Here is a 24,880-nt window from a genome sequence, read left to right as displayed (position 1 = left end):
AAACAAAACAGTGAAATAACCCAAAAGCCACACCACAACACCCACAGTTGACGTGACAACAAAGCAGTTTTTTAGTGATGATGAAAAACTGAAAGAGGAAGTGGTTGCATCACGACCCCGAAGAACCGAGGTCAGTCACTTACGATGGGTTTTGGTCACTCAAAAGCGGGCGTAATCAGGGCCTGTACTGAAAGGCAGAGACAGTCCCCACGGGTCAGCACTCAGGATCCTCTCAAACACCAAGTGACAAATGATATTCTATTATAATACATGACAGTGTAGATATATGATATGCTATGTGTTCTTACACGACCTTACACTATAGACTATGCATATTTAACTACTATTAATACAAGCTGTCATCACTAAAGGATATAAGGTGAAAATAAATGAGACCATGACTGAGATGACTGGGAGCCTCCATAAACCTTCAGTTTCCTGCCTGAAGCGGGATGTTGTATAGATCCAACTCTGAGACCAGAGCCTGGATGTTAATATGTGCAATGTTGAGGAGCTGGTGTCTGATTTTTCACAACTTTTCAGAAATACTGAACTTTTTACTCCACTGTTACATTTATCTGACAGCAGGAGTTACAGATCATTTCTATTCAGATTTTACTTTCATCATGAGATAAACTGGAGTAAAACTGTTTCACAGCATCATGGTATATATTTAAAATGTCAACTTCTGAGTAACAATTTAAAGGCCCTTCATAGTTTTCATTTATAATGAGCATCTACTTCTCTCTATAGATTAAAGCTGACTGAGGCTATGGTGGGATTTATAGACTCTAATCAGCTAAACTAAGAGACAAACAATCTGGTTACACAATGTATTTTATACATTATCCAAACAGTTTTATCTGATCCTTTGACTAGTCTATGCAGGAAAACCCCTTTAACTGGAGATACAAGGTTTTTCATCTGACAGCTACAACATGTACAGACATCCTACATATTTTATGGTTTAGTGGTCAACACCCTGAAAAAGACCCATTTACAGAGCACAAGCCTTCACCTTTTTTTGTATTGTCCTTGTAAAATGTATTTTTGTTCATGTTCAAAAGCAGGACATTGAAGTTAAATACGACTTTTCCTGTTGTGGTCTCACTACTTTTACCCAAGTAAATGATCTGATCCCTCACCACTGACAGTGATGCATGTTGGAAGAGGCCTGCAGAGGCTGCCAGTCAAACCCAGTCAAACTTATAGGTGTCTCAAATTATTATAATTTAATGATATGTTACATGAATACATACAAACACATCAGATCTCTACAACCTGTTACAGTGACATGTAAATTATGACCCAGATATATTTACATCAGACCCCAGGGAACCAAAATAAAACAGGCAGGCATATACACCAGAGCACAGTGAACAAGAACTAAACCACACACACACTGACACTGTAAATGAAAATGCTGTGATTAGGACACTAATACACACAGTTGAGTTAAGAAAAGGTACCTGTGCTAGCAGCAGGAGGAGCAGGCCAGTGGGTGTATGGCATTGGCAGGTCAGGGCGGGTAGGATGCAGTGTAAATACGACTGTGCACTGAACACACACACACACACACACACACACACTCTACTGTACATGCAACAAGGCTGGCGGTGGGAGGTTTATGACGGGAACGTCGCAGTTCCAGAAATGTCGACATGAGAAGCGACATCAAATGTGCAAGAAGAGCCGCAGGTTAATGCGTTAAAGCGAGAGGATGATCCCCGTTTGTGAGCTATGAGAAAAGGAACGTTCATTCTTCTGTTAGGATGCAGTGACTAAAGTCTGACACAAAAGTAAGAGCTTCAATAAGTGCTGCTTCTTTTTTTTTTTTTTTTTTTAGATTAGATTTTAGATTACTCTAAAATAAACATCATCAGTTTTACAAGTTAAAAGTGAAGCAGAAAAAACACATTTGGTCTTTGAAGACAAATTAAAAACACAGAACAAAAAAGGAAATTCTTTCTATTTAAATGCAAAAAACTTCTGGATAAAAACAAGTGAACAGAAACAACAAAAATATCCAGCTGAATAAATTTATTTTATACTTGAGTCTTAGAAATTCACCATACATTTGAGGTCATCAATTTTACACTTCTTGGTGGCCCCAAAGCATGCATATCCATAAAGTCTCTGTACAATATTTAGATTTTCTTTTTTTTCTCTTTCACAACAAAACTCCTTCAAAATAAAAGCACATTAGCTGATGCAGGAGTCATTTGGCCACAGGTGATTGGTGTGCTATCTCTGCAGCGATGGCAGTCATACCTTGGACTTATTTTAGTGGAGAAAGAAGAAACACTGGCAGCTTCCAGTTGTTTGCACTCGACTTTTGTCTCTAAATTCATCAAAACAGAAATGGAAAAAAAAAGGAGGGTTGGCAAAGCTGAGGGGGAAGACAAGTGTTAGGTCACAGACGAACGGAGAGGAGAGCGGAGAGACAGCAGACGTATGCAGCAAGACGACATTTCTACAGAGCAAAAAAGTCCATCCTGACTCGTCTTAAGATTTCTCAGAGAAAGTGATCTGGAAAGCAAAACTTGCTGCTGCAAGGAATAAGTGAAAGTATCTGTATCACTAACTTTAAATTGAAAAAAAATATTTTAAGACTCTTTAAACACATGAAATATTTGGTATAGACAGACATTTTTGCAGGGTAGGAGTCATGGGAGAGGTGCACAGTTTAAATCTTCACCTCCTCTCTTTGGTACAAACAGAACTTGAGATTTTCTTTTTTTAAAACGCACAAGATTTAGAAGGTGACAGTATGAGACAGACCAGTTCCTAGTGAGCTAGTTAGTGGACATCAGATGTCAAGAGTGGGACAGTGGTTAGTACAGACAGGCACTAACTGGACCGACATACAGACAAGCAGACCAGCTTCTTTATTAATCACAGAGAGAATCAGAAAAACAGTTCTTTCATCTTCAGAACATGATTTTTTTTTTTTTTTTTTTTTTTTTTTAACTCACTGGAGGTTTAAAAATCACGCCTTTAATTGCAAAGAGCACAGTACAAGAAGGCTGAATGAGGTTTCAACATCAAATGAACTCCTCTCCCCTTGAGGCTGCAGAGAGGCTGTGCCATAAATCTGTACCCAGGATAAAAACGTAGCACAGTTTCACCAATTTGACACCGATTACCCCGTTTCATTTTCACAGTACTGCTGATGCCTCATTTGATCCTCTGGATCCAGAAGTTCATCAGCATATCTGTTACTGGCCATAAAAATCAATTATTCACGTTAATCATTTAACCCACAGTAAGAGGCACTACAATATGTCTGGATATAGAAAAAGATTGGGATCATATGCACCGAGCCGAACAGCAGTACCAGTTGTCTTTTCTTTCATGCATGAACGACAGTAACCACCTAACTACGGCTGCAACTATGAATTGTTTTTATTTGCAACTAAATTGATTGATTGTTTAGTCTTTTAAAAAATATGCTCAAAAGCCAAAAGTGATGCTCTCTATTGATTTTATTGTCCAACCAGCTGTTTAAAACTCAATTTATTCAGTTTAAAATGATATAAAACAGAAAAAAAATCACAAATTTAAAAAGCTCCATCCAGTCTAAAGGTCCATGTGTTTGTGATTATAAAGCAGGTCTAGGTTCTATATTAACACTGTGAAAGTGTCAAAGTGCTCAGTCAACAGAGAAATGCACACAGCCTGTACTCAGAAACTGATTGACTAACTTACAGTAACGCGTAACGAACTACTAGTTTCAGTACTAACCCAACTCCGAGCCTTGTTTGTCTGTAAGGGATGAGGGTTAGTTGACCCCATTCAGCCTTGGCATGATATTCACACACCACAATAGATAGTAGAAGGACCCCGAGAAGCAGGGTTTGTGTGTCTGAGCACAGTGTCCCTCCATAAAGACGTCAGAGAACAAGTTTGAAGTCTGATATTGAAAACGTTACAGTAGGTTTGTTCACAGAAAGTCAGAAATATAGATGATTACTTTTATAAGGTGCATTTCTTTATGAACTGATCATAGATACTGTATGACAAGCACTTCTGTATGGCACATGTATGTACAGTAAACATTCCCATCACACCGTCTCCGTCCCAGAGGTTCAAACATTTACATTAGCTGTTCACTACTCGTGATACATAACCTCTTATCTCAGAGGAATACAAAACCTCACAGCATGAAAAGGTAAAATTAGTGTTAAATACTGAAAGACCCAGTAAAAGTATTGATTGTAATGTCATTTTTTACATTATGAAAATCCTCTTTGGGATCAACAACTTTAACTTTACACCCTGATTTACATACTCCTTACATTGTCATTCTGATGGAGAGCACTGACATTTGTGAAAATCAGGTTCCTTTGGAGGGGAAATATAATCCCCGGCGATATATAAAAGAAATGTACATGCATGAAAGACAAGCAAAAGATACATTTTCCTCAGAGAAAATGTCCATCGCGTTGATTTTAAATATTTGGATGGCACAGAGTCCGGTTTGTTCTGGTTTGGCTTGGCGGGCTGTGCACCGAGGCTTCACCAGCGGCCCGGTGTGGCGACCGGCCAGTTAGACAGCACAAGGCAGGATTGGGTGGGGAAAGGAGGGCGGAGTTGAATCAGAGAGGGGAAAAAGATATAGACCCAAGCCTCTTCCTTTCATTGATCGGCTTGGGAAAGAGTTTATTGCCATAAGCAGGAGGTAGGGAGGCAGGAGGGAGGGGTGAGGATGAGGGGAAGGGGGTTGGTGGAGGGGCAGCGAGGTGCCTGTCCTATCGCATCGTCTGAGGCTGAGTCTGTGCCTGTTTGTCTGTCTGTCCTCACACTGTCGAAATCAATTTGCCCTCTGTGGAACTGTGGACAAAGAGAGGGAGAGGCTTCCAGGTGGGCTGGCTCAGGAGAAACAGCAGCAAACACAACCAGGACACATGGAGACGTCTACCCCCTCCCCCCATGAGAAATAACCCCCCACTACACTTAAACTGACTCTTAACTTCCTGCAGTATGAGGTGTGGTTTTAATAAACTGAACTTTGAATGAGGAGGGGCTGAAGCAGGGTGAGCTCATTAGGGATTGGGTGGGTGGGTGCAGTTATTGGGTGGAAGCACTACTGGAGCTGCAGGGTGCGTGGGGGGCATGGAGAGGAGCTGGAAGGCCAAAGCACGAGTGTGTTGATATTAACAAAACGAAAACTTAAATCAACTTGAGCTTAACACATAAAACATGCCTTGAAAAATCATCTATTTTTATTGGTTAAAAATAAAACGATTATCTCTAAAGGTCCGTTACAGACACTTACCATTCACCGTCGACCAAGCAGAAAGCCGGTGGAACCACTATGCAGTAAACACTATATGATATTATCATTTATGCTATCCGATCAAACGAGTGCAAACACAACAGAATGGAAACATAAAAGAACACAAAACAACATAAAACAAAAACGTGCTGTGTCCTGCTGGTTGTGTGTTTGCAGGTCTGGACTTTAAAAACGTCCCAATCCCTCAACTCTCCGTCTTCAGTCGTCTCAACAGGCTGAAGTTCAGTCAATTCATCTCCCAGCAAAAACAGTGCACGGGATCAATCCCTCTCTGGCTTCCCACCCACTATCACTCCCAGTGGCGTTCAACCAAAGTGGAAGCACAACATCCCATTTTAATATTCTGCTTGAACTGACTGAACTGGAACTGATTTGAACCTGATTTTGGTATAAATTATAAATTCTAAATATTAAAAGACATATGAAGTGCAGAAGGTTGAGAGGTTCTTACCTTGTGGGGAAGCGGGGCTCGTACTCTTCAACTCCTTGCTGTAAACACAAAGAGACGAGAGAATGAAGTTAGACAATTTACTCTGAACCAACATTACAAATGCTTTTGAAAATGGTCAGTGGGGACGTTGCAGTGAGCACAGCAGCCAGCAGGTGGCAGCAAAGAGACGCGGTAGAGGAGACCCTGCAACATCTCAGCTGTAACCTCCTTTAAGTTTCAATGATAGACACAAATACAGAACATATGATGCTGACTCCCAATATAAATTAATACCTTTTTGCCCTTTGAATGTGTTGTTTTCCCAGTTAAGTTTTAGTTGGGCTGTATGTAGGGGCTAAAACAGTATTATCTTTTGGTGTGAATGAGATCCTAAGATGTTTTAGGTCTGGAGTTGTGTGTAACCATCTACAAACCTTTCACTTACTAAATTAAACCTGTCGTTAACGAAATGTCTGAAGGTCTTTCGACCTGCAGGAGTCTTCAGCTGACTGAGGTGTCGTGGACACTTTGATGCAGACATAAGCCTGATGACAAAGCTCAGTTCTCCGCAAATGTCAGCAGAGATGTTTCCATCTCTAAATGCAGGGAGGCAGACAGAGCTGTTTAAGTTGTTACATGACTGCTGAGCAATTAAGCATCGCCCACATGTAATGTTCCAGGTGAAGCGTGGGAGGGAAGCTGGGCTGATGGAGAAGGGTTTAGTGTTGTGTAAGTGTGGTCTTCAAAAAAATTAAATCCCCTCCCTCATTACCACCACCACTGCCCCCCCCTCCTCCTCTTTTGTTTCAGTCAGCTGGGCGAACCCTCCCTCTCTCATCAACCGATGCCTGTCAGAAGCACGTCCCTCAGAGACAGAGGCAGCCAGGCGCAGAGGGAGACGTCTTCAGTCTGAGCCGCGCCACGTCTTCCACTCGCGCCTCCGTAAACAGGGACGTGTGAAGCCAAGTAGAACTGATTCCTGCGTTTATAGAAGCTAATGTGGCAGAGCGTTCTCGGCGAGCTGCGGCACAGGAGAACTCAGAGTACCGGTGCAGTAAGAGACAGCCTGCCAAAATAAAGCTATTCCTGTGCTGTACCTCGGGTCAGCAGCGCATAAGGAAAAGCTCCCTCCAAACTTTCTCAGGCAGACGAGCGCAGATCTTTGCCAGGTCAGCTCATGTGTCACGTGTGAACTCGTGTGTGGGTGGATGCCACTGTGTGTGTTTGTGTGGTTGTTTTGCAGGTCCCCCACCTGTGAGAAGCCTGGCACCGCCACGCTGTAGGGGCGTTGTTGTCTGCCATGCAGCGCAGTGGCGCTCTGTGCCGCCATACGGGTGTGCATGCCGTAATCAGGGGTGGGGAGAGCCATGTCCTCTCTCTCTAGAAGGTTGCCTGTGCTGCTGCTCTTCCCGTGGTGGAGGCTGGAAACACAGATGCACAGAAAATGTGGAAACAGTAAACATGTTGTCCCCCGTGGAAACTCCCCCCGAGGCCAATCAGGAACAAATATGCAAGTTTGTTGGTGTTTATGGGGAAAATCTGCAGGAGAGACATCAGTGGGATGTTGGTTTTGAAAGCACTTTCATGATTGGATAATTCATTCTCAGTTTACAAAACAAATATATCAGTTTAATTTCACATCACTGAAAACGACACTCACTTGTGCACTCGAAGCTGCCTCATGGAGTCGCCGTCGCCATCAGCGATCACCCTGGTGTAGGAGAAGGGGAACCAGCCACGCCTGGAGGAGATTGCACCAGATATTAGCAACACAAAAAACTACTCAAGAACTTTTTTGGACTCATTAAAAACTTTTATGAGACAAATATGGTGGAGATTTTGTATCTACTTAAAGTGCTAAGTATCAGACAAGGCAGACTGAAATTTCTTGGACTACATGAGTTGCACTCACATCCTGGTCTTCTCATTCTCTCCGTAGTGCCAGCCGTCGCGGGCCTCAGGGACCAGCAGGGTTATTACGTCGCCCTCAGAGAAGCTGAGCAGGGTGCTGTTGTCTCCAGCTGCATGGGAGAAGATGGCCTGGACACGAGTCCTCCCATTTCTCTCCAGCCCAGCAGCCATGGAGCTGGACCGGGGCAGAGTACGGGTCTCAGCTGGTGTAAATAAAGAGGGGGGAGACAGACACTGTTGACAGGTGTAGAACTTGGTGTGTAGCTACTGAACCTCCACACACTTCAGTTTCTGCTATAAGCCAGTTAATGTTACTCGTGGACACTGTTAATCTATTTCGCTCATGATCCTTTTTAATATCACATCTCCTTCTATTCCCATCTGCTTTGGCCTGTTTCTTATTAAAACTGCACAGGTTGTGGAACATCCAGGAAGATGCATTCTATTAGTTCTGTCAGTGAATTTCATATTTGAAACGCATCAACACTCAACAAATACACAATCTATCTGTTCAATTATCTTGTTAGATGGCAAAAGAAAACCACAGCTAGCTTACTAAGGCCTGAAAAGCTGTTACAGCTAGCAGCTCGTCTTGTTTTACACATCCAACAGACACAGATTCATCACGGGAACAAAAAGATGATTTCAAATGATTTCTGGTATTATTAAGTCTTCTTTTAGCTCTGGTTTGGTTTTTGGAAATATCTCTCTGTTGTTCACCAGCTAGTCTCTACCTTTGTCTACAGTGGGTTTTAACAGAGCTTAGCTGCTGAAAACAGCTGCAGGCTCAAAACAAAGCTGATGAGCACAAAGATGAATCCAAACCAAACAACTAATGTACAGTGAAAACAAAAAAATGAGATAAAGGAGGCTAAAAAGCTCCATAGAGAAGCAGACCTGGATGATATTTCTACTACTTCATATTAGTTGTAGTCATTTGACTGTATAATAATACAGTTAGGTCTGTACATTTCCTGCAGTGTTCAGCTTGTAAACACTTTCATCTACATCCTCTACAGACATCGCCTGGATTAAACGTTGCCAGGACTTCTGCTACATTAATGCTCTGGAAGAGGTTGAATTCAGAGCACAGTGTGTGTCCTTACTCAGTGTGGTCTTGCTCTTGGCTGGGGCGGCCTTGCGCACAGGCAGGGTGTTGGAATAGACCTCTCCTCCGTGCCGCTGGGTCTGGGGCGAGACCTTGCCCTGGGCCATCTTGCCCTCCACCCACTGCTGGTAGTCGTCTCCTCCATGGGCGCCAGCCGTGCCGTTCATCACTGGCATCCCTGCTTCTACACCTCCCATCAGCCTCTGTGACGGTGAAGAAATTCGCACGCAGGCAATTAAAACACAAAATCTTCCTCTCTTCACATCAGCCACCCTGTTACATAACATCCTGCAGCTCATTAATAATAATGAACAAGGTGGAGAGTAGATCTGGGTCAAGAAATGCTGATTAATGAAAAGACCACATTTGAGTTTATGTTGGTTTAGAGATAAACATGTGAAATGACAACTGGGAGACGGCAAAGAATTTCAAAGTGTGTTTAATCTGAGAACTTAAAACGCTACTGAATCTGCAGCACGGCTTTTAATTAGGAGCTCGGGCCAAATCGAGCCACTCTTTCATGTAAATCTTCAAGTTTTCTTTTTTTTCCCCCAGTAACCAGGCCTGCAGGAGGAGGAGGAGGGGGCAGGGTGCCAGAGGACGCGAGGAATTTAAGCCTCTTCTGCGCAACAAGCTAATTAGCATGGTTCACTAACGATTTCATTTGCATTCACCAGAGTTTTCTGAAGTTGTGTTAAGGGCTCCCATCATGCAGCAGCCACGTCTGGGGGCAACACCCCCTCACACACTCCAGGTCCTTATTAAGGCTCTTATTAGACAACACTTACCTGTGTTTGTGTGTGTTGGTGCTTTGAGCTTTAGACTTGGACAGGTTTAGAACTGCTAACTGAGGACATTTGGTCTCACTTTCTGAAGGGCTGTTCGGAGGTAACTTAGCTCAAACCTCATTTTATAAAATTAAACTATGAAGCTCAGGTTCAGACTGGGGAATGCATTATGTTAGTGATGATCCTCAAAGTGTAGAAGTTCAAATGTTTATCTCAGATAGACTGAAGGAGGATTTTAGGGCAGCAGAGGAACTGACCTGCTGTCCCATGCCCCCGCTGGCCCTGAGGGCTGCCAGTTCTGGAGGTACTGGCAGGGGCTTAACACCAGGGATGGACTCAGAGATGGGCATGCCTGGATGATGAGCACCGGGGGCCATGGTGCCCGCTGCACCGCTCATCTGCTGGGCCAGGAACATGGCGCGATCTGGCAGTTTGTTGGGCTCGGCACATGCCTGCTGCCACACTGGGATCTTCTGGGCTAAAAGCTCCTTCCCCTGTTGGGAGGAAGGGAGAGAGAGGGTTGAGGGTGGGGAGACACCAGCAGACGTCACGCCACATCAGACAGTGCAAATAAATTCTTTACATCCTAACAAAATTAAACATGTTTATTGGCCCAAATTACATTGAAATATAGAAACTCAGTAGCGTCCTCTGTGCAATATCCTATACTCTGGGATTATTACATAAAACATAAGGCTGCATATGAGGGTGAAGTGGGTATGTGTTTGGAAGGATGAGCGGCAGGACAGAGGGAGAGATAGGAATCCTCTTTATGAATGCACCAGTTTGAGCTGCTCTCAGCTGGTGCTCGACGGGCTGACTTACATTCCCTCCATACATTATACAGTAGGGCAGTTACATAAAGATACTTCTCATTTGCATTCATCATCTGTGAATAAATGAGAGAGTCCTGAATCCATGAATCCATGAAGGACACTGAGGAGAATCTGCTGTTCAAACAGTTTTAACTCCACCGGCCGGTGTGGAGGATAAACACAGTGTGGTTCCAAGGTTGTCTGGCCCTGCTGAGAGTGTGTGGGCCGCAGCGTCAGGTGTCAGGGTGTGGGTGGGATGATCAAATAAACTAACACATACACAAATACTAAAGTATGGCAAAAACAATCGCATACAAACAGAGTAAGCATCTTGTTACTCGCGCTCTGTCTGAAATAGCTTTTGTTCACCAAGTTATGCAGGTAGTTACGTTTATTATGATCACCAAAAAAAAAAATCAAAAATTCACATATGAATTCACAAATTCACGTATGTAAACTTCAGATTCCAGGAACCTTCAATCATCTTGAAACAAAATACAACAGATGAGAAGGAAAACATCTACATTAATGGAATTGGGTCTTTCTCAGTGCGTCTTGCTGCTGGTGGAAAAGATGAGTCACTATGACCTCAGTTATCCCTATCAAACAGCTGAGGTAGAGTGTAGGTGGTCAGTGCTTTTACCAGTGTGATATAAAACTGACGGTGGCTCTATTTTATCCATTCTTGCTTCCTGCTAACCAACCGCAGGAGAACAGCTCTCATACAGAGACATTTGCCAGCTTGTAAACGGTCTCCTCCCATCGTTTTCACCTGTCCTCTATACTAACGCTTTGGCACAGACAATGTGACAGTCGGTGTCCAATATCAATTAATCTGCCGATTATTTTCTTTCCATAAAATAGTGAAAAACGCCAAAAATATCTCAAACACCAAAATATTCAGTTTCCTATCACATATGAGAAAGAATAATAACAAAATCTAATATTTTAGAAGCTGGAGCCAGGAAATATTTAGCATTAAAAAATGCAACCACCTGACGATACCATAGCAACATTTAGCAACACCCTAGTAAAGAAAGTCACAGCATGCTTTGCTCAGGCAGTAAGAGCGCTTATTTTATGGCTCCGTCTTGTCTCTCTAACCCTATTCTATTTTATTCCTTATATTTTTATTCAACTGGGGCTGCAACTAATGATTTTTTTCATTATTAATCTGATGAGTGTTTTCTTTTGTTATTCAATTAACAGTTTGACGTAAAAAGATAATTTCCCACAGCTCAAGGTGATGTATTCTTATTGCTTGTTTTATTTTACCCTGAAAACATTCAGCTTACCATCATATATTAAAAAGAGAAGCATCAAATCTTCACGCTGAAGAAGCTGGAACCAGAGGATGTTTGGCATTTTTGCTCAACTGAAATTATTAATCAATTCTTTAAGTGATTGCCGGTTAAGTCTTTCTGTTGACTGACTAATTGACGCAGCTCTATTCTAGAGTAAATGTAACTCATAACTGAGTTTAACACTAATTCGGTTTTTTCCTGCTTTTGTTGCATCATCACATCCGCAGCTTGTGTTCTGTGCTTCCTCCCTCTGTCTATCAATCACTCAGACACTTTGACGCCCTCACACTGTGAGTCTGAACCAAGTGTTCTTGCAGAAGTAGGTCATTCTCCAGCCTGCTGCCTGCTGCCCCCCCCCTCCCCCCCAAACCCTCCTCCACATCCACTCACCCACCACCTCTCCATCCATTCTCAGTTCACTTTACCACTTCACTTTTCCTCGGTGTGAGGGAGTGAGAGGTGGGAGAGACGCGCTTTTTTAATCAAACTGAGGTGATGGCATAATGGCAGAGCACCTGGGGTCGTTTCCTGAATGAAAAGGGATGAATACATGCAGAGCGTCACAGTGCTGAGGACAGAACGATGTGAACATCCCTGCTTGTGTAATAGCTTTACATGTATACAGAATGTGCATCTGAAAATTAACAAATGAAGGTCACATACATCACACACAAGAGCCAGTTTACATACTGACACATTTCTATTTGTAATTAGTTTGTGATGAGGTTTTTTTTTTGTTCATCTTATTTGTGTAAGATTGTATATCTGATTCTCTGCTTTTGCAATAACACACTTCCCCTGGGACCAATGACGTTTCAGCAGATCTAGCTTAGTTTAGAAATGATCTTGCCATGATATACCTGATTCCTTGCAGATGAATAGGAAGAGAAAGGTTAATGGTTCCTTCTTACCTTGTTGTGGTAGGTGCTGCTGTTCTTGGCCACAGCACACTGCCGGTCCACCAGGAAGCAGTACCTCCTCCTCTCCTCGGACAGAGCGTTCTTGTAACCCTCAGCGATGTAGTTGTCCAGTTCGCTCTGCTTGTTGCTGATGGCCTCCACAAACTGGGGAGAGGAAGGAAAAGGACGGCATGAAAAAAAAAAAAAAACATGGCAGCTTGTCCTTATGAGGACCCTGTTCTATATATCTGATCTGATCAGTGTGTGCCACAAACGGGAGCTTAAAAAGGTGCTATATGCAAGTTTCTGCTATGGCTACATAGACAACATTAGCATTGACACCTGTTTACCTCATTTCTTTACATGCAAAGAGCTGTCTCCAGCATTCGAAAGCAAATTTCTGATTTAGCTCTATTTCTATCACTTCTTTAATTCTACTGAAGTTAGCATGATAACCAGTTAGCCTGTCCCATCTTGTAGTACTACTTTGTGATAGTGAGTCACCGTAGCATCCAGTCATCCCTCAGTTCAGCATGAGAGGACGATGAAGTAGTGCTGCTCAGAGGGAATATTATAACTTATAACTGTAAATGCAAAAGTGGCTGAAGCTCTTGCAAAGCGACCACCACCCGCTCCAAGCAAGAAACTTGTATATAGCACCTTTAAAGAGCAACATCTACACCGAGATAAAAGGAATCGAATTTGAATCGAGTTTGCTTTGATTCTTTAAGTGTTAAAAATGACATTTAAAACATTGAACAGCAAAATCTCTGTCCTGATTCTTCAGGATAATGTAGAGACCTGCGAGCACCACAGAGAAAATCCCACTGTGTAAACTCGGTGACTCAGCCCTTCAACAGCTGAAACTTTAGAGGACTGCAGCAGATAATGGACAGCACTTTGATGGATTTTCTAAGATGGACTATGTCGTACTTAAGTAAAGCAGACATCATGCATCTCAATCATGACAGACAATTTGTGCCTTGAAAGTCAAAATCACTGTGCATTTAGAAAATGTCACAGCACAACAGACCTGAAAACCATGAATCAGAGAAGAAGAAGTCAAGCTCCTCAGACTGAATGATCATGCATGCGTCTATTATGTGATTATGGTGACTGGTGTAATGCATTTCCTGGAGATTAGCTGAAATGAAACAGCTCTCACTTCAGCCGTATCTGGCTTTTAAAGTCGTTCACCCTCCACTTCTTCACCGACTCAGCCCACTCAGTCCTCTCAGTGCTAGTGTCAGGATACAGGACATCTCTCCACCAAACAAGTGGAACCTCTCATCTATATCCAGCATCATCTTGATGTGCACAACAGTAAATGTGGAAAGTAGTGAGCCCAACTTTATCCCCAGGTTCACTTATGTAACTGAAAGCACAGATTCCCACGATGCTGAATAATGTGGGACATGATTCTCCGAGCGCCAGACAGCACTGAGCTCCAGTATGAGGTGTTAATGATGGAGGTTGTTTGCAGAGAAAGTCGGCAGCCTACGCACTGTCATATGTGACTAGCCGGTCGAACTAACACCGTTTTTTTTGAGGGCTTTAATCTAGATGCACAAAACAAACTTGACAAAATGTGACACTAAATGAGAGACTTAAGTTATGCTGTGCTATAATCACTATCACACTTTAAGCCCCACCAGATGTGCTAATTAGGTAATTAATTAGGCCATCTCATGCATTCATTAGTAAATATTTCTGCCTTAACAACATACTTAGATTAACATTAAAAAATGAATCTGAAGTTTTCTAATTATCTTTTCACAGACTGTTTGAAGTATGAAACATCAGCATTGTTTGTTTTTAACGACAGATGATTGGAAAAGTGGATCACTTTTACTGCCGTTTATATGTCTGTGAATGAAAGCAAACTTTGAGCAGCATAAAAATATCAATATGTGTCAATGTCAGTGTTTTCACCCAGTTCTCATCCTTGTATTTAAAAAAAAACAAAAAAAAAAAAAAAAACATTAAATTTGGGAGCAAGGAAAAGTACTGAATCTCATTTTAATTCTTTCATATAAATTCTGTATCTTAAGTTGAAGTAGTTTCAACAAAAATTATCTTTTTGTTGTTGATGTATGAATTTTTGGAGCAAATTGCTCTAAGATCTAACCAGATACTGTCTAAGGGGCAACCTTTAGCACAGAGTCTGCACCGAGGCTCATTCACCATGACGCAGCCTCAGAGGAGAAACTTGGTCACTGAACACTGACATAAAACTATTCTTCATATAGAAAGTGTGCTAATTAAAAAGTGAACATGGTGCTGTAGAGGCTGAGGGATTTAATTAAAAGATCGGCTATGGATATAGATGTGGGGACACAAAAATATCACTTTTTTCAAAGGGTTTACAATTTGATTTTCTGTATTCCAACGCACAGAGAACAGCATTAACGCAGGCGGGGTTAGACAGTCAGTTCTCTGTAGTGGCCTTGATTTTATTCACTAGGCTGTAACAACCTTGCAGAGCTGGTCTCACTTCTTTTTAGAAAAATAACACGTTCATGCATTAATTATAGACTTATAATGACTAGACAGTGACTTCTCCAATGTTTTATCTGAAGTGTTGATCTCCATCAGAAGATATATTTGTGGTTTTAAGAACCTAACAAAAATCTCTGTGTGGTTTTACATCTCCTCTCTCAGGCTTCTCTCTGGAGCTCTAATAACAACAGATCAGGGAGCCAATCAGAGGAGAGTATCTGAACCTCTCCTTTACTTTATCTAACCGCTTCCCTGCTTCACCGCCCCCCGTCAGCCTGTGTCACACTCCCGCTGTCTGCAGCTTCTTCAGGCAAAGTGACAGCTTTAGTGGTTTTCAGGGCGACGACACCCTTCCAGTGATCGACTGTCTCTGTAACTGTTAGTCGCATCTCTGTAATGAGCCTAATAGACCATGAGTGACAGGGATGACGAGACAACTGCAGGAGACGCCCCGGCAATTATTCTGATCCCTCCAGCCTTCTAACAGACTGATTACACACAGATGAGGTGAAAAAATACAGACCCTCATTAGTACTGATGAAAAAAAGGTGGAGCAGAGTCATGAAAAGTCCTGATTCCTAAGTAATGACTGTGACACTTAATTCAGTTCATTCAGAGGAAATTAAAATAGGAGTTGGGATATTTAGACTTTTTGAAAATCAAATTTCGGAAAAGAAATTACTGAATGTTATGACAGGCCTCTCTATTTGATGCTCTAATTAGTGAAAGCTGTGTTAATTTGTTCCTGTGTGGTGTTAATGAGGACAGGTAAAAGTTCAACCACCTCCTTCTCTTTCATTTCATTTATTTCTATTATCATGTATTCACAGTTTTAGACAGAACTGTTTTTAAAGAGATAAAAATGACTGAATGTATAATTCACTGTATAGATTTTTGTCGTCAGTCTTTTACTCTATATACTGTAATTAATCATTGACATTTTCTCTGGGGAAATGAGGCTGAAGACCAGAGTTTTTGTTTTCTTTTTTGACCCACGACCCTGCGCTCGCCTCTGCGGTTCTAAAAGCCTCTTGAAGTAGATTTCACTGGTTGATATACTGTTGTGCCACATGGAGGAGCCACAGTGTCACACCAATGTAGAATCTGTAATCTCTCACTGTCAAGTATTTGTTCCTGACACTTTCCAGGTACGAGCATCAAATCAAAATGCAACCGCTTGAGAAATTAAAGGAAATCCACTGTCTGAATATGGTCATTTAGCAGAAGAACAATTTCTAAGGCTTGAACAAGGTGTTTCATGTGGGCGCACAAAGGCTGAACATGCACCGATCACCCACAGTGAAATATCAAACAGTGACACGCCAAAGAGGCAGCAGCAGAGGAAGATGAAGGCCACTTATGAATCATACAAACGAGGAGGTGGAAAAGCTTTCAGGTGGCCCACGATAACACGCAGCGAGTGACCGTGTCTGTCAGATTCAGGCCAGCATGCTGTGGTCAGGGAAAACCACGAGGCAGCTGTCAATCACCGGACAGTGATTGACAGGCAGCCACACGGGGGAGGGAACAACTGTTTCAGATTGTGTGGTGATGATTGCAGTTCACAGATATGACAAACTCTGTGTAAAATAAACAGAAAGATTACACAAGAGTCATAAGGAGGAAGCCAAGAGCTGGTTTACCCTGGAACGTCCTGTGAGCGACGACAAAGAAACGAAACAGCGCCTGGGGGCGGCAACCAGAAAGCAGAAGCTGTCAAACCTGTTACTTTTACCCCGAGCACAAAGTTTTCCTCACCTGACATCAGGTAGTTACAGTTTCTGTGCACACAATGTCAGATTATATACAATCACATCATGATGTAATGTTTCTTCTTGTTATACCTACAGTCAGTTTCCAGGTGAAGTGCAACTAATAATTACTGTCAGTTCTGATTCATCTGTGAAACATCTTTTAATTAAGTAACATTTTTTAGTCTGTAAAACTAAAATTCAGAGGAATCCTATCACAAGTATAAAGAGTCCAAGGTGGGAACTTTAAATATTTTTTGTCAAAGATATTCAAATTACAAAGACTATTTTTGCAGGATGAATGACTTAATGAGTAATTGTTGTCAATTTTCTGTGAGCAATGAATTGATTGTCTCAGCACTAAACCAATAACAAGTCTAAGGCCTCAATCACACGTCTTTGTTCGCAGCTGCAGACACCACGGACCTAATCCTGATGCTGTGTCTTCTACAGCAACACCAGCGAATCATCTGACCATATCTATTTTACAGTGTGTGTGTGTGTGTGTGTGTGTGTGTGTGTGTGTGTGTGTGTGTATATCCTATAACATCATTTCCTTTAAGTCCTCAGCGCTGACACTGTATGGGTATGAGGAAGAAGATCACTAAGTATAGGCTGTGAAATTTCTTCATGCTATAAGCTGAGCACAACATGGTTTTATAACAGCTCTCAGGAGAACACCACTACTTTGATATACATTAAAGTACATTTATCCACCACAGCTCAGTTCATTTTCCATTATTTAAGCAGCTTCAACACATCAGGCCTGTAGTGTGCAGTGTGTGCATGTTGTGATCGCTCTCAGATATGAAACCCTAATTAGATTCCAACCAGCCTTTCATGCCTCTGCCGATCAGCTACTCTTTGCCTAAAGCTCCTTCTTTGCACAAAATATAAAATCGAGCCAAAAGCGGCTCTGAGTTTCTGCTGACGGCGAGCACAATCAGCATTTAAGACGTGCACTGGGAGGGAGAGCGTGTGCTTGTGTGTCCAGTATTTATTGACTTCTTTCACATTATAAATGGTCTGAACCGTTGGTACTCCGGCTGCAGGGAAACACGTACATAAGAGCTGTGGAAACATTCACTGAGACGGACTGATCAGCAATTATACTGAGTGGAAAAGTAAAACATTTTAACGTCTTGTCTACAAACCAACGTTAAACCCTGATGGGTGGTGTGCAAATTCTTTCATGTGTGCTCTGTGCAGAGGTAAAAGAAAACCTGTGCAGCTCAAATGAATTCAGACTTTTTTGATTTTCCTTAGCTTAATATCTGGAACTGACAAACCCTGGTGTCTCACTGAGATGAAGGAAAACAGAAACTGCCGAAAGGATGAAAGTCATAACAGACAATTGTGTTAACTGGCTCAAAAGCTCCCTGTCAGATTAAGAAAAAAAAAAAGTATTTCAGGATGACATTGATTTTCTGGTCAGACAGTAAACACCTTTTTGAGACGTCTGTATGAACAGAAAGTTTAGATCTGACTGAAATCAAACCAGATTTTTCACACTGTTTAACATGAGGCTGGTTGTCAGGGCTCATCAACAGCTGCTATACATAAACTTCCTGCTAGAAGCAGTTTGTGCCTGTTATGTAATAGTTATTTTTATGTTTTAGTTAATGAACAAAACTTTTATAGAAAAATATCCAATAAACTATACAAAATACTGTCAGCCATGCTGTCTGTTTTTAGTGACATAGGTTAAAAATCACCTGCTAATTTCAATTAATGGGGAATTAATGGGGGATTTGTAGCTGGGGGCCTTTGAGTGGGCAGAGGTTGTTGTTTTGCGCCTGATTAATTTTACAGATCAAACTTTGCCTAATTAAAGTTGATGACAGGATGAAATGAGTGGATTCTGCTGCTTGTTTCACCAAATGTAAACACTCAGCATCCACCTAAAACCCAACTACACAACCTGACGCACAACCTGGGACCTGTTTTCTCTTCACCCAGAATTTGACAACATCAACAACAGAAGCAGAACTGAGCCATTTGAGACAAATGTGTCTGATGTGTGTTTATGCTTGAAACAGCAGATCACAGGCACAGAGGGAGATCATGAATCATGGGTAAGCTGGGTGCAACCCCACTTCCTGTTTTCAGTCATTCTCTGCACCTCCTTACACTTTGTTCTTCACTATTCCTCACCTCATCCCTCCTTTCTCTCAACCAGCCCATCCATTGTTCCCTTTGACACACACACACACACACACACACACACACACACACACACACACAATCTCATGACGTGCTCCCACCGTCTCTGATCTCATCCCATTAAAAACGTGTCAGAAACCAGAAACAGCGCGCAGACAGATGTTTTCATGTCATTCAATTCTCACTCTCTCTGCCTCTGTCGTTGCTTTCTTCTCATGACGGGATGATAATTGTGTGTTTGACTGGTGTTACTACTCTGCACTCACGAGTTAGGAACTGCAATTAAGTGCTAATATCAGTCGCAATGTTATTTCCCGTGGAGAAACACCTCCAGAAGAAGTTTCCACAGGCCTGAAGCGACGTTCCCTTCTTAGATCAACTAACCAATCAACTAATTGTTTCAGCACTATTCATAAAGTCTATTATCAGTGTCTCTGCATTGTTTCTTATGAAAGAAAAACAAGAAGATTCTGCAGGACAGTGCAGTGGAGGCGGGAGGGAGGGCGAGCGGCGTCTTTTACATTAACAAACCAGCCTTTTCCACCAATCATGCTTCAGTAACAAATGTACCACAGCATTTATCAGACAGTTGCTTTGGTGGAGTACGCAGCCTCATTATGTCGAGGCAAGCAAGCCAACACCCATCCACACACAAAGACAAACTTTCAGGGTCTGCACAAACTCACAGTCTGGCACATACAGTGCATCTACCATATTGTATATTCAAAAGGCAAATCTGTTGCACGGAGCAGGCCGCTGGTGCCTCCTAGTCCTGCCAAGACCTGGTTCCCATGAGGGCCCATATGATGCACAGTAGGAATCTGGCTCCCTCACTACATACACATGCTACTCAGGAGGTCCACAACACACACTAGAACACAACAAGGTGCAGAGAACGAGACACTTCTCAGAGTGCATACCTGTGCCAAAGCTGCACCATCCTCTACAGTTATTCACATAAGAAATCCAGATTCTGGGGGGGGGGCTGTGAGCTGAGAGTGGATCTCTCATACCTAATAAGCCATTAAAGCCCAGAGGAACTGCAGGACTTTGGGGCCGAATGTTTCTTAACTGTTCCTCCTCATAGCTCCATAGTATTGATTTGTGTAACGACTGGCCCGGCCGCCCCTTTCACGCTCCAGCAGCCATCCATCGCTGCAACACTAACAATTACACAATAATTACTTCCCCTGCTGCTCCTACAGAGCCGTGTGGGGCGACTGCCTCAGACTCTGGAAGTGCTGCACAATTAGCCATTAACCTCTGACACCACGCTTTCTCTGCATCGCCATGACGACTTAAAACCAAACAGTATCTGCTACAGTATCAGTTTATCTATCTGTGTTTAATTCTTTATATTCTATCTACTTTTACTTGTTTTATCACCTGTCAAAACTGCATAAATGTACATCTAATGTATAAATGTATAACACATGCTTTAAGAGATTACATACAGGTGACTCCAAAGCCACGATATCAAGTCATTTTACTTGAAAAATGTCTCTGTGCTGATAGGCTGTCAGTGGATGAAGCCCCACATTCCTCCTGAAGTGCTGATCAGGCAGAAATATCACAACACTCATCAGAGTCCATCAACCACAGATTCAGAGTGAGCCCTATTTTATACATGTATATATCTCCTCATGCTCAGTCTCTCTGACTGGACTGACAGCACATCACAGCAGCGTCTCCTGTGCAGGTTGTGTAAGAGGGCCCGCCCACCATGTGTCACCACAACACCTACAGACAGGGGCACAGAGACTCGCGCCGTCTCCTCACGCCTCTGCTCGAGCAGTGACCTGAACATCAGAGGAAAAATGCCTCATTCGACCCGTTCACCTGCTGTACATAAACAAAGATTATGTAATGCTGATGTAGCAAATAATGAAACAGATGTAACCCTGGGAAGTTATGGGGGAACTTGGCAGAGTCACAAAATAAATGTAGAGAAACTTGGATTAAAAAAACTGCATTTTTAAATGTCTCATATTTTTCACTTTTCCTGTAGTGTTGATATACATAAGAAGATATATTTAAATATAATAAAATACAATTAACTAAGAACCAAAAACCATCTCAGTGTAGTTTTACCTCTCCTCTTTAGGCCTTCTCCCTAGAGCTCTAGTAACAACGGCTCAGTAATCAAATAAAAATGTAGCAGATATCAGATAAACACTTGGAGGAATCAAATCCTGCAAGGATGGGCGCTGGGTCAGCTAGCTACGGAAGTCCTGACGGCTCGTTTTAAGAAAATTTCAGGCTCTCAGTGTTTTCTTAATATTCTGAATTTTTATTAATCAATTTCTATTAAGTTTTTCATGTGTATATATATATATATATATATATATATATATATATATATATATATATATATATATATATATATATATATATATATATATATATATATATATATATATATATATATATATATATATATATATATATATATATATATATATATATATATATATATATATATATATATATATATTTCACATTAAGTAACAAGTCTCACCTGATCATTTCAGCTATTTGTTATATCTAAAGCACATGATCGCACTAAATTCATTTCTTTGTGATTGTGATATTTTCTTAATGCTCCTCATGTTTAAATAACAATCACTGTTCAAATCTATGTATCTGTTGTTGTTCAGCTCATGTAACTCCTCAGATGTTCGACACAGTGAGTTTGAGTCATAACCTTCACTGTCACCATTTCTCTCTCTGACTGTGAGGAACCTCGCAGACCAGCACTCAGACTTCATATGAGCCCGGTCGGCGGTCCCATCCCATTCAGCTCAGCACGTCCTATCCCATCAACACCAGCAGTAGTCACGGATTACCAGCCGCACTGAAGCTCAAATCCCATCAGGAGGAGGGGAAAGCATCTGAAAGCCAGCTCTACGAGGAGCAGAGTGCGTGTTACATTCAGAGGAGTCAGCATGGAATCACTGAAAGTCTGCCTTGATGATTCTAGTTCAGACTCCGCTGAAATAAAAGTGAAGTGAATTATGAGAGACAAATGTTTTCCGTAAAGGCTGAGTGGCAGGTTTTCGGCAGGACATAATGGGCTGAAGCCGGTGGGATCATATTTTCTTGGCACTGGCGGCTGTGGCCATGTTGTGGTGTGTTTTTAAAGAGTGGTCTTCCAGCTGGGCATAAAGATCCTCTGTGATCCTCTGTGAGCCACAGAGCCAGGACATCTGTTGGATTCCAAAGAAGCTCCGCGATCTATATTTTGCACCATTCAAAACATCTGACTCTTCAGCCACCTGCGAGCACACACACACACACACACACACACACACACGCGCACACACACACACACACACACACACTGACCTGCATCTCCTTGTCTCCATACTTGGAGGGGTGTTTGCTGCCCTGGCTCTTCCTGCGCAGTTTCTTCAGCTCTGCCTGGCACTTCTCCAGACTCTCCCCTTTGCTCTTGTGCTCCATCTGGTACTTTTTCAGCGCAGCCTGAGGGGGGCAGTACAAAGTCAGCAGGGACAGGGCAGCACTCACATGTCTCAGCGTCCACAGATGATATCTTACACTGACATGTATTCATTTCAACACTGCCCTGACAAGTGGTCAGCTCCTGTTTTACTGCCTGACCGGTGCAGCCGGACACTGGGACTACGACATATTGGTCATTTCTTCTTCTTCTAATGTTTTGGTGTAGCGATGCCAAATTGTGTTCCTGTTCCTGGTTATACTCTGCATATTCACAGAGACTACAGTTTATCCCAGCATGCACTGGGTGAGAGACAGGGTACACTATAATACTGATATGTTACCAGTCTATCACAACACTAACACTATGTATGTGTGCATTTCAATTTGAAAACATCATTTCTGACTATAATGATCACATGGAGCCGCCCAAGCATGTCGGTGCATCCCGTGTCTAGAATGAATAAAATGTTTTGGGGACTGAATCCAAATTGATCACCATAGATTCATTTCTCTGTAAATTTTTTTAATTTCTGCAAAACTCCTCATTTTCACAGAATGAGTCATAATTCACAGGCCAGAGTGGGAAGTAATTTATGCAACTTGCTGCAGTGGTTTGGATGAAAGCCGGTGGGAAATCAAGGAGAGAGTGTGCGTTTTGTCTCTGCTGTATTTCCCATAACTTCCCTCCCCCGAGAGGCCTCAGTGATGTGGAGCACAGTTAAAAGTGATGTTGCAGTGGAGCACATGGTGGGTCAGGTACACTGTTACATAATGAATCCGAGTGACGCCATGTGAACCTGCTTGGAAAGTTATGTAGTATGATTGGTGCTCTAAATAAAAAGCCCTCGCTTAATAATTTATCTGGAGCTGTAGTTTTACTTCTGCACTGAAACAGTGAGAAAGATGAATGAAGCCTGAAATAAACTATGAATGAAATCATTTCCAACTTCAATACATTCAGCTAGAACATTTATGACGACAAATTGCTGGGTGATCATAATAGAAGTACACATGAAACATATCATAGAGAACTTAACTTTCACCCCAGCAAAGTATCATTGGGATTTGTAGCAGTTGAATGTGAACAAAATAATAGGGTTCATCTGTGTTAAAGCTGCATTAAATATTTTTTTTTTGCTAGAATGGGCAGATGAGCTCCACAACAGCCCTTATAAATTAACACCTCATAAAGATTTTATCACGTCACCTTCCTTTCATCTCTGCAGCAGCTAAATGTTCCATTAAAACCAAAACAATGAGCTAAAAAGGTTAAAAAGCTCAGTTGAGTTGATTTTTTAGATGAAACAGTGACCAGTGTAACGAGAGGGCAGGAATGATTCTGTATAACTGTGCATCAACGTGACGTGAACCTCACATTCAGGTAGCGGGCATCCAGCTCGACCTTCTTCTCCAGCTCTGTGAGCAGCTCGTTGTGGAAAGACTTCAGCTGCAAAACACACACACACACACACACACACACACACACACACAAACAACTCAAAAACAATGCAACAAACACAAAATAAACTACACATCAATCTGCTACACACTGGGGATTATTTACATAAAGGAATGCAGCCTGGCAGAGTTGTGGTGCAAGAATGACTTGAAGGGATGTGTTTGTGTTGCCGTCGGAAACGTCACACCCAGCAGATTAGCTGAGGATGTCTGGCATGTAAAACACTCGTCAAAGTCAATTTGTTGTTTCTGTGCATGTGGAGTGTATGTGTGTGTCTTCTGTGTGTGTGTGTGTGTGTGTGTGTGTGTAGGTTAAGCGGGCAAAGTTGAACCAGTGGTGAAATACTGCGGAAGAGATGATGTTTTTATTATATTCTGCTTCGTCTGACAGCCTGCTCGACCCACAGTGTGTTCTTAATGATCATCAGGATCATGCTCTTCCTCTCTGTCTTATCAACTGTGTTGGGAAACGTAATATTTTCTTAAATTACTATCAGCAGGATATTTGCTGAAAAAACAGGAACTTCTAGCAATTTTAAGGAACACTGGGTTCACTGCCAAGAAATGAAGACACAGCTGTTTGTGGGTGTCAGGTCAGAGCTGGGCGACAACAAGTTCTAATATTTAGCATCATCAGTGTTGCATCAATTAATAGTAATTCATTAATTCCCCCTGTGAAGAGGAGAGAAGCATCTACTCAATGTCTAATTTGTAAAAACACCATCCTGGCGTTGGCTCTTTGACGCCCATTACCCAAACTGGATGAGAGGAGATACAACTATTATAACCCATCATAACACACTTTACACCAAGATTAAAGCTCGACTGCTCCTCCTCACTTCTGCTCTCGGTTGACTGAATGTTCCCTGCTAATGTCGCCACAACTGGCCAATTTACTCTCTGATATTTTGAGAAACTGACTGAAAAATGTTTCCAGTCTGTAGCGGGTGTAATTTACATATCAGTAAACAAACCACAGCTAAGTGCAGCTGC

The 24,880-nt window shown here is 42.0% G+C and overlaps 1 protein-coding gene across 11 annotated transcripts in view; it reads right to left on the bottom strand.

Moving 5' to 3' along the window:
* Positions 1-24,880, bottom strand: part of baiap2b (BAR/IMD domain containing adaptor protein 2b) — a 68,750-nt gene that overhangs the window by 7,426 nt on the left and 36,444 nt on the right. For 4 of the 11 annotated variants that reach the window (XM_071461753.1, XM_071461755.1, XM_071461759.1 and 1 more), the window contains 9 exons: positions 23,805-23,876; positions 22,313-22,450; positions 12,567-12,719; positions 9,794-10,030; positions 8,747-8,951; positions 7,642-7,843; positions 7,390-7,470; positions 6,982-7,150; positions 5,751-5,788 (listed from right to left, as the gene is read on the bottom strand). In XM_071461753.1, the coding sequence (XP_071317854.1) occupies positions 5,751-5,788; positions 6,982-7,150; positions 7,390-7,470; positions 7,642-7,843; positions 8,747-8,951; positions 9,794-10,030; positions 12,567-12,719; positions 22,313-22,450; positions 23,805-23,876 (1,295 nt within the window). The other 7 variants (XR_011684999.1, XM_071461754.1, XM_071461762.1 and 4 more) reach the window with 7 other exon arrangements.

This window comes from Trachinotus anak, unplaced genomic scaffold (genome assembly GCF_046630095.1).
Source record: "Trachinotus anak isolate AG129_WGS33_773 ecotype Australia unplaced genomic scaffold, CSIRO_AGI_Tana_v1 ptg000025l, whole genome shotgun sequence".
NCBI lineage: Eukaryota > Metazoa > Chordata > Actinopteri > Carangiformes > Carangidae > Trachinotus > Trachinotus anak.
Note: the sequence above shows the minus strand (reverse complement) of the source record. Positions and strands in the feature narration are given on the sequence as shown.